Source organism: Tamandua tetradactyla, chromosome 5, assembly GCF_023851605.1.
Source record: "Tamandua tetradactyla isolate mTamTet1 chromosome 5, mTamTet1.pri, whole genome shotgun sequence".
Lineage (NCBI taxonomy): Eukaryota > Metazoa > Chordata > Mammalia > Pilosa > Myrmecophagidae > Tamandua > Tamandua tetradactyla.
The window spans coordinates 90545722-90556368 of NC_135331.1; the positions used below are offsets into that span (position 1 = coordinate 90545722).

Below are 10647 nucleotides of genomic sequence, written 5' to 3' on the forward strand. Positions count from 1 at the left end.
TCAAGCTAACAGTTATGCTGGATTCTGAAATTTGAAGATGTATTTTGGTAGGAGGATATTAGCCAGTGAGTCATGGAGCTGGAGAGGTAGGCAGATTCAAGGTTGTGATGGCCCTGCTAATCCATGAAAGGAGTTTGGCAGTCATCTAGATTCTGCAAGACTCTAGAAGGCAACACGGAGCCTGTGAAAGATTTTAAGATGGGAAGTGCCTTGTTCACATTTGTATTTCTGAAACATAACCTTGGTTGGGAGTAGAGAGTGGTTCAATGTAGGGCAAATCCAGAGGCAGGGAACCCCTTAGGAGAGGATGGCAGTAATCCTGGGGAGTGAAAGGTGGCTTGAGGCAACATCTAGATGGATCTATTACACTCCTGTCCCAACATCTACTTGCCCATAGCCCACCAGCTTCCCTCCATAGATCCTAAGACCAGCTAGTCCTTATCCAGAAAGCCTAACACAAAAAGGTGCCTCTCACCCAGGTCCCCTTATCTCTCTTCTGAGGGCCGAGTGCTTTGCATTCACTGGAAACTCAGAAATCCTGTCCAAAGGGCAGACAGATGTTAAGCCAGGATTCCTCTGGTAATTGTATCTCCTGGTAATAACTGTTACATGCTATCAGCAAGACTCCCTTCTTCCATTTCATTTGTCTAAGGTCTAATAAGTAAAAGGACTGATAAATTCACTCAAGTAGTTCAGCACTAAAGCCTATTTTGCCACATCCCCAAGCCTTGGAGTTTGTTCGGGCACAAGTGGGGCTCCTTGTCTTTTTTTTTTTTTGCATGGGCAGTCACCGGGCATCAAACCTGGCATGGCAGGTTCTCCAGCATGGCAGGCGAGATTTCTGCTACTGAGCCATTGCACCACCCCCTCCGTCTTCTAATCTTCACTTAAGGCTGTTTCTAGAGACAAGTGTAGGGACAAAAAAATCCTAGCTGCTACAATGAAGCCATACTGCCCTTCTGGAGGCCCACCCCAGGTACCCAGGTAGGGAGTGTCTTCAGGACTAGAAGACATTCTCAACAACAAAACTCAGAAAATATTTCAAGCTGAATCCTTCATAAAGTTTTGTTTCCCCAGCTCCATAGATGCGTGGGAGCTTCCTAAATGTGTTTACTAAATTAATCAAACTAGAAGTGGGATTTCAGATTAGATTTAAAACTGCTTTTGGCCTTGCCTATAAAGGGACAATTTTTCAAGGGAAAGGGGATTAGTGTCCTTATCAGAAAGTTTATATTAAATCAGGAAAACGTTATCTTTAGCACTCAGCTCCAATTTACCATTTAACAGTATTCGGCATTGCTGTTAAATGTAAAAGCTTTGGTTTTCCTAGATTATGGGCTCCCTGAGGGCAAACTTTGACCTTTCAATTTCTTACAGAAAACTTTGACCTTTCAGTTTCTTACAGATCTGATGCTAGGCAATCATTAGGGGCCATTCCATGTGCCAAGGTGGAGGGCAGCAAACACCACCACCATCTGCAGTTTTTTTAACAAGATGCTCTGCCTTGCAGATTTCATTGGTTTTATCAACAAGTACACGAGTGATCTGAATATATTCCAAAGCTAATTTAAATCACAACGGAAGGGGCAGGCAAAAAGCTCTTGCTGAAAACAGACATTTTAGGGCCAGATTACCAAGGTTATAAAGGAAACCCATCAGCTCTCCAGAAACAGAAAGACCGGGAGCTACTAACATTTCACAGTGGAATCCAGGTTAAACAATCACGAGGCGTGTGAACACGAGCAAACCGCTTGACATCATTCCAGCCAGCAGAAAACTTGGATAAAAAGCAATCTTAGGCAAGGCAGCCAAGGCCGCACTGAAGCAACTTCCCCAAATGAACACTACTTCTTTCTGCCAAAGCAAGCTTCTAACAGTTCCAGTGCTTGTTTAGGGCTGCCATTGGCTGCCACCTGGTGGCCTAAATTACAACTGTCTTTCAAGACCAAAGTACAGGGCTTCCAGCACAAACTCACCCGTGCCTAGTTGAGGCTTTACCGTATCCTAATCTCATTTGACCAATTATTGTCCAACTCAGTAGCCTGGCCCACAGTACTCCACAGATTATGATTCCCAAAGCCCCCACAGCCCAGAAGATCCTCATCTATCAACTACCAGTCGTGCTGGTTTTAGAAACAACCTGGTGAGGGGGGAAGGGGGGGTAGGTTTCTCATGAGGCAGAGGCAGAGCCAGAGTACAAGTTCTGGAGTCACCTGATTACACACAGCAGCTATCTCAAATGTCTTGACTCCCTACCCCACCACCCCTGACTAAACATACATTTATAGTGAATGGTCTGCAAGCCAAGGCCAGTATCTCCCCAGATTAAAACCCCATCTGCTAGTTTGTCTTAAGGCCCTGTTCCCAGCACTGTGCCAGGCATACGGAATGCTTGTGGTTTGTCATGAAAAAACCACAGAAATGGTCCTTTGTCCCACCTCACTTCCCAACTAGGCTCCTTTGGTATCCATATCAAAATCGTACTTGGCCTTACCAAGGGACAACTTTAGAACCATCAGAAAAGGCACAAAATTTCTATGAACCCTAAAAGAGGAGGCTCCTGTTCATTTACTCATATACTGTATTGGCTGACCACTTACAAATGCCCCAGGAAATGGCACAATTTTCCCATTTTCAAGGAGCCCTGATATAACAAGAGCTTCAATTTCCCAATTTTTTTTTTGTATTTTTATTGATAAATCTTAACATACAAACATTCTTAACAGGCAAACATTTCATACATGGTATACAATCAGTGGCTTACAATATTATCATAGTTGTGTATTTATCACCATGATCATTTTTTTAGGACATTTGTATCACTCCAGAAAAATAATAAGAAAAAAACGCACATATCCCAGGTCCCTTACCCCTCTGACACTAGTATTTCCACCCACCTAATTTCTTTTAACCTTTGCCCCCCATTATTTATTTTTTTATCCGTATTTTTTACTCACCTGTCCATACTCTAGAATAAAGGAGCATTAAACGCAAGGTTTTCACAATCACACAGTCACACTGAAAAGCTTTAGTTATACAATCATCTTCAAGAGACATGGCTACTGGAACAGTTTCAGGTACTTCCCTCTAACCATTCCAATACATCATTAAACTAAAAAGGGATATCTATATAATGCATAAGAATAACCTCCGGGACAATCACTCAACTGTTTTTTTTTTAATTATGTATTTTGTATTATCAAACCAAAACATACAAGCATGAACATTCTTAACATATAAACGTTCCATGTACAGTGTACAATCAATGACTCAGTATCATCACATAGTATATTCGTTACTATGATCATTTTTAGAATATTTCAGTTTCCTGATATTTACTCTAACCATTAAGACATTAAATAAAAGGTTTTTAGTTTAGATGGCTGGGGAGTCCTTTTCAGATCAGATGTTTTCGTGTATTCTAAATTCATTCCTTTGGTTTTTATAAACCCTAAGCCTTGAAGGTTCAGATTAGTAAACTGCTGGCCTAAGTAACATTCCTGTACTTCCTTCTCCAGGTTAGTCTGTACAGAGTTCTGGGAAGGTTTTCTTACACCCGATTCCCTTTCCACAACGACCTAAAAAATGTGCCTCAACACCAAGCACAACACTTCAATCCAGGTCCAACCCATGCAGAGCTGAGGCAGCACACTAAGGTCTAGTGCAAAAGGGCAGCTTCCCAATTCCTTCCTGAAGTGTGGGGCCCACACTGGACATGACTCTGCAGGAAGGTGCCTGACAGAGCAAAGAGGACCCACTTCTAAGTAAAGTGTGGCAGCTCTAATAGCAACGACTGGTGTTAACCTGGACAAGGACAACTACCACCACAAATCCCCTCTTGCCCCATTTACATTCTAACCTGCAACCATTTCTTTTCAGGCTATATGAGGAAGACAAAATGGACACACAAGATCATTTTCTGGCTACATGTTTATTCAACACAAATAATCTCCCACCTCCAACTTTACTGAGGCGGCTGACCACGTCCACGACCAAATCCACCTCTCTGCAAGAAAAAGCAAATTATCACATCAAAGTTAGAAGCATATCCTATTTTTTTCTTTCAAGGTTTTTCTAAATTTCAGACCTCACCATCACTGAAGAGGGTGATGGCTAGGAGTGGGGACAGGTATAAATCCCAGCCCTGACTCTTGCTGGCTTTGGGACCAACTACAATCAACCTAGGCCTGATTCCCCATTTGTAAAACAGGAATACAGCTGCTCCCTCACAGTATGATCATACATACATATATGAAAAGGACCTAGCATAGGATATGCTCTTGCTTCTACCAGACATGCCTCCCTTTACCCAAACAAGAGCTCAGAGAGTAAGTGTGCCCTGTGAAGATGTGCCAAAGGATGGCCACAGCCCTAACAGTGACACACCAGCCTCCACGCTAATAGCTTTGCCTTAATTAACCTCACAATCCCTTGAGATAGCTATACTCAACATCCCTATCTTAAATTCAGGAAACAGGCACAAAGGTGAATCTGCCCAAGATCACACCACCTGAAAGATGAAGAATTTGATTTCAGAGCAAATGGGTTCTAAAGCCCACTCAATGCCAGTGTTTTTCAAGCTTCGGTTCATTAAACAAATTTAAGGATTATGAACAGCATTAAATGAAACACAAAATACCAGTATATTACATATAGTACTTATCTGTGGGTCTAATTTCAGTAATTTATAACCCAAAGGACAGCATACCCAAAGGGCTGAGGCTTGAACAAGTGACTGCTTATGGGGGGAATAGAGAATACTCACAAACTGGAATTCGGTTGCTGACCCAGCCCCAGCCTCAGCTTTCTTGTCGGCACCAGCTGTAACAAAACACACCAGTTTAGACTCATCATCTGATACAATCTACTATAGAACAAGGGAAGACAAGTTACCCAACCAATCCTGCAGTAAAAGCCATGTCAGCAGCTCTATGAGCTCACTAAGTACAAGCAGTGCGCAAACACTGAGGACCTTTGATCCTTCTCCTAGGGCACCCTTCTCAGCTTTCCTTAACTCATTCTTCAAAACCCACAGCATCAACGATCACCTCCAGGAAGGCTGTCCTGTTCCCGTCTATAAAACCTGCACTATAATCCCTTTGTATATGGTCCCAGAAGAGCTTAACTCACCATCACTGAGTTATTTATCACACACTTCAGATCAGCATCTACACTGGAGAAGAAGCTCAATAAGAGAACTACATGATAAAGACGAGAGTACATAGAAGGAAAAACTAAGATCATGGGAAGGGAGCAAACACAATAGAAAAGATCTAGTACCGTACTATCCTAAATGGTATCCACTAGTTCAAACTGAGATTGTGTAAAACACAGCAGATTTCGAAGACTTAAGAAAAGAAGAATGTTAACATTTCAATTTTTATACTGCTTACCCCCTCACCCCTCAACTTAGAACTGCTATGGCTCAGGCCCAACTGTCACATTCTCTGCAGATGCATTCAGTGACTGGTCTATTGTGGAAAGACTTCTAACATAAGTAATCACTAATTTCCTCTGAACTGAAAGTCCCCCCAGAGGCTGAGAACTGCTTTACCCAACATCTAGTCAGGGCAACACATAGTAGGTACTCGTAGCAAACACCAGGTGGAAGAATCTTTTCATACCACAACCCTGTAAGATATTCAGGTCAGGTGCTCACTTCTATTTTACATATAAAGAATCAGAAATGACAAGATGAAGTTGAAGGTAGAAGTTAAATTCCTCATTGTTTAAACAAGCTAGATATCCCCCCACAGAGGAATGAGCTCCACCCAGATAGCCACAGGCTGGCTCTCCTCACCTCCTTCAGGGCTCGTATTTCAACGCAGCCAAGACTTTTCTGAAAACTCTTAAAAATTTCAACTTTCTATTTTCCTGCTTTTTCTCCACAGCACCCACACCATCTGTTACAGCACATATATTTTTTTGCTTATCTCCTACCACAAGCAAGTTCTAAGATAGAAGAGTCTTTTGTTATTTTCACTAGCGTCTCCCTATACAATAGGTACTCGATACAAGTTTGTTGAATGAAGGTTCAAAGATGTAAACTTCTAGTTGCTTTCCTGAAAAGTTGCCAGATTTGCTCTTAAAGGTCTTCAGCTAAAATTTTTTGTGCCTTTAGCTCAGAACTTTCCTATTTCTCATCTATCAAATCCCTACCAGGATCTTTCCTGGTCACTCTGGCATTTTCAAGGGCCAAGCCCCAACCCTAGCTAACTTTGAGAATCCACAGATTCTACTCAATACCCCCAGTATCGATGCCATATTACTCACGGGGCACAGCACTCCGTCTGTAGGTGTCTCTGTCAGCTTCTCCTCGAGTGAGTCTTGCAGGTCGCTCGCCCTCCAGACCTACATAAAGTAAACCACACCATGAACACAGGCCAACGTGGAAACTGTTGTCACATTGTCAAGAAAACCGGAATCACTGTTTTCACTGGGTGATCATGATTAGTTATGGGGTTATTGGTTAATGGGGACAGCATCTCCTCACACCCAGAACTGTTAGCTATTAACCTCACACCCAGAAATCTGTCATTGACCACATAATTCCTCGAAGGCACAGGAAACTCACATCTGGAAAAGAACTGCTTTCTTCTATTGTACCTCTCAACATAAATACATTTTTCAACTACCTGGCAAATTCAGAGATATAACTTTCTACAAGAGATTCAGCCTAATTTTAGAAGCTGGCATCTCCAAGTTGAATGAGCATGGAATATGGTAGACTAGTTTTAAAAGACAGAAGCTAAAAGCTACCTTAAAATATTCTTATAAATTTATAGAATTGTTTAATTTAGTTCCTTTATAACCCTTAAAATCTCTGTACCCAGTCACACTAGAAGTGACCTGGAGTCTGCAAGATTAGAATAGACTGTTAAAAAAAAAACTTGAAGAATGATCCTGCCGTGAGCCGCAGAAAACACAACTACATCTGATGCTAAAATTGTGCACCTCAATCCCAACTGCACATTAGAATCACCTCGGAGTATTAAAACACTCAGCCACCAGCCTAGACCAACTAAATCAGAATCAGTGGGGGTGTGAATGGACATTGGTATTTTTACCCAGCTGATTCTAAGCTGCAGTAGAAAACCTTGCTCCAAGATACACAGCCCTAGCTAATCCCCAGGATCCCTTCGATAGCTTCCATAGATTCCTGAGTACCATAAATCAAACTCAGTGGGATCCTGGGCAGTTTAGGAATCTCTGCATCTCATTACCCAAGCTAACAAACTCCCTGTAGCTCCTAGAAAGTTGACCTGACAACTCTCGGGATATAAAAGAACCAACCACAGCCTTGGCAAAACATAACTGTGAGCCAGCGATGACCATACACACCAGAAGATTTATCTACCGTACATGTAAACACATCATTTCACACCATGGTTATAAGAAAAGGTATTCTTCCCCATTCTACTTTTTACAATTTTTTCCCAATTGACAAGAAACTCTTCAAATGTCTTAATGCTCCATCTGCCACATATATAGATCTGGATGGTTCTGGAAAGGTGTTTGGGAAAAAGCCCATGGGCCAATATTCTATACACATTTAATGTCATCCTCATGGGCTACTCTGAAGACCTGAGCCCAGTTCCCAGGATTTGACTGAGGTCCCACAGGCCCTTAAAGCTGACACCAACGGCACACTATAAGACCACTTCTACCACGCATGCTGAAAAACTAAAAAGCTCCAGAGGCATTCATTTGAGCACCATACCTTTGGGCCGCGGCCTGCCAGTCTCTGGACGGCTCCGGCGCAGGGTGGCAGGCACGATCTCAGGGGGCAGGTGGAGGTAATCACGGAGATACTGGATACCCTCATTGGTAAGATACCAGTAGAAATGTCTCCAAGCAAACTGTTCCTTCACATACCCTCGTGACTTGAGAGACTGGAAGGCAGAAAACTACTGTTAAGGCATAGCTAGAAAAATACACTTCAGGAAAGTAGAGGCTTGGAGTTAGAAACACAGGAAGGGCAAGCTGTGTGGACAAGTTTCAGGATGCAGTACCCAAACACTTGTCCTTCTACCTCAAGGCCCTTCAATGTAGCAATTGGCTCTGGCTGTTCTGACCTCTACTTGGAATTTACCTTGAACACTAGCGGAAAACTCTCCCTCCCCATCTGCACGGTACCTTAGCATCACCCCCTGGCTACCTGCATGGCCTTCATGACATGAAGGTTGGGCACGTTCTTGTCTGCCAGCTCGGGGTGCTTTGGCATGTGGACATCCTTCTTGGCTACCATCACTCCCTCTTTAAAAAGAAGTTCATAAATGGCAATCCGGTTCTTCTTGGGCATTAACATCTGCAAAGAAGCAATCGTCAAGAGCACAACTGAGCAGTGTGGACAGGGTCCAGGAACTAAGTTAATGACCCCTTAACCAAACAAAACCATTGCCCCTGGGCTGAAATCCCAAACACACCGTAATGACATGCATCCGAGGGGACCAACGGGGTGGAGGGCAAACAGCAAAACCTAAGCCCACCAGAGACCAGTTCCCTCTGGCACCCCCACCCCCTAAAAAGATTTTCAGGTAAAAAGTTGACAAGATGTTAAAACAAAACGGGGATGGAGGTACACATTTGCTTCAGACTCTTGCAAACTCACACGACCACAAAGTGATATGGGGACGGGGTACGGCGCAGAAGATGTATTTGGGATCCGTCTGCAGCCGTACCTTAAGGGCTACACAAGGTTGACCCGGAGAAAAGCCCAGCTTCTTGACAAACCCACTATTCCCAAACCCAAAGATTAAGGCCTTCGCACCCTCCTACTAATTCTCTCCCAACGAGAGCTCCAGAATCAGTCGTGGAGGCAGTCCGGGGAGACCGGTTCTGCCCAGAAGGAAAAGCGTGCGGGCGGGACGCTATTTCCTTAGTATGGTCAGACTGGGCCCCGCCACGCGAAGGTTTCATCCTCGCTTTCTTTTCCCTCCGTCGACCGCCCCCACCATCGGAAAGCCAGTCTCAGTCTACCAGCGTCCCCCTCGTCCCGAGGTGCGACCCCCAGTCCCTTTCGCTGCTCAGAGACCGGGATGTGGAGCGGGGAAGAGGCGAAGCCCCTCACGACGACCCTGGGGAGGCGCGGGGTCCAGGGCAGCGGGATGGCCCGGATGGGGGACGATAGAGTGACCACCCAAGGGAACTCACCGCGGCGGTTGCTGCGTCCCGGGCCGGGGCTGGAAAGGAAGGGGCATGCGCGGCGCGGCGTCTCTTCCGGGCTGGCGTAGCTCCGCCCCCCGCCGGGGCCTGCGCGCTGCCTGGGGTGGCCTCGGTAGTGCCTGCAAAACTGGGCGGTTTTGGGCAGCCGCGGATCCCACCGCTTTGTGGACAGTCGCGCCCGCACGTGCGGAAATCATCGCTGGGGGTAGCTTTTATGGTTTGGGTATTCCCTTTAGGAACACGCTGCTTCTTTTTCCCCCACCTATTATCTTTTAGGGGGAAAAGAGAGAACATACAGTTAATAATAGTAATAATAACAGAATCCGATCAAAGATAATTATTAACCTTTTAGTATATGTTTTATATACCCGTGCACCCACGCAAATATATTTTTTAACAAAAATGAGATCATACGTAAGTATACATCTACAGCGTTGTAACAATTTACCCTCAGTCGTATGTCATCAATCTTTTTTCATGTTAATAACTAAAATTTTAATGACCACGTTGTAGTCCACTGATGAATAAGTAATTAATCCCCTATGATTGAATATATATTTAAATCTTTCACTATTATAAGTAACAATGTTACGCATATATTTGCACCTTTTTCCTTAGGTGCAATTCCTGGAAGTGTAATTAATTAACAAAGCACATATTTTTAGGTTTTTGACCTGTATTGTGGCATTGACCTCCAGAAAGGCATTAGGAATTTACACTGTCTTTAAGCAGTTATTAACAGAGCCAACTTCCTCAATAACCTTCCCAACACTGGATAATATATTCTTACTAATTTTTGTCAGTCCAATTGATAAATACCAATCTCATTGCTCTTTTAATTTGAGTGTTTGATTGCTACTGATTAAACATTTTTCTTTGTCTTTCCTTTTTAGGCATCTGTGTCTTTCTTTTATAAACAGCCTGTTCATTTCTGTGATCTGTTTTCTTATTGAGGTTTCTTTTTTCTTTTTCTTATTGATTTGAAATCACTCTTTATATAGTAAAGCTATTAACCCTTTGTCACATATTTTTCAAATATTTTTACAATTCTTTATATTCAAATCTTTATCATTTAAGACTTTGATACAAAGTTTTAAAAGTCTTTCCCCATTTTAAGACTATATAAATATTCACCTATAGTTTCTTTAAGTAGCTCTTCAAGTTCAGAGTTTTATTGTTTTAAAATAAGTATTCTTAACATTGGCTAAAGAAATAAAAGCAAAATTTAAACATATAAATGAGAAGCAAGATAATCTAAGGAATGATCAAGCAGGTTTGAAAAACAGTAAGTTTAAACGTCCAGAATTGAAAACCAAAATGATTGAAATTTAAAAAGATTAAACAACAGATTTGACCACATGAACAGAAAAATCAGTGAAATGGAATATAGAAGTGAGGTAAATATTCACAATGTAGCTCAAGGATTCAAAGAGATGGAATATTTGAAGGAAAGGATTAGAGATGTGGAGGATGGAGTGAGAA

General features: G+C 42.8%; 1 protein-coding gene across 1 annotated transcript; it reads right to left on the reverse strand.

The window, feature by feature from the left end:
* Positions 1–3912: 3912 nt before the first annotated feature.
* Positions 3913–9287, reverse strand: RPS10 (ribosomal protein S10). Its single transcript, XM_077161529.1, has 6 exons — positions 9154–9287; positions 8159–8308; positions 7721–7892; positions 6274–6351; positions 4766–4821; positions 3913–4006 (listed from the first exon to the last, which is right to left on the reverse strand). Exons 2-6 carry the CDS (start codon positions 8306–8308, stop codon positions 3965–3967), a joined length of 498 nt encoding a protein of 165 aa, XP_077017644.1. The 5' UTR covers positions 9154–9287; the 3' UTR covers positions 3913–3964.
* Positions 9288–10647: the final 1360 nt, after the last annotated feature.

Coding starts and splice junctions, on each gene's coding strand:
- RPS10 (XM_077161529.1), bottom strand. CDS start 8,308: ATGTTAATGCCCAAGAAGAACCGGATTGCCATTTATGAACTTCTTTTT. Junction 6,352..7,720: donor TGGCAGGCCGCGGCCCAAAG/GTATGGTGCTCA, acceptor TACTTTATGTAG/GTCTGGAGGGCGAGCGACCT. Junction 4,822..6,273: donor CAGACGGAGTGCTGTGCCCC/GTGAGTAATATG, acceptor GTTTTGTTACAG/CTGGTGCCGACAAGAAAGCT.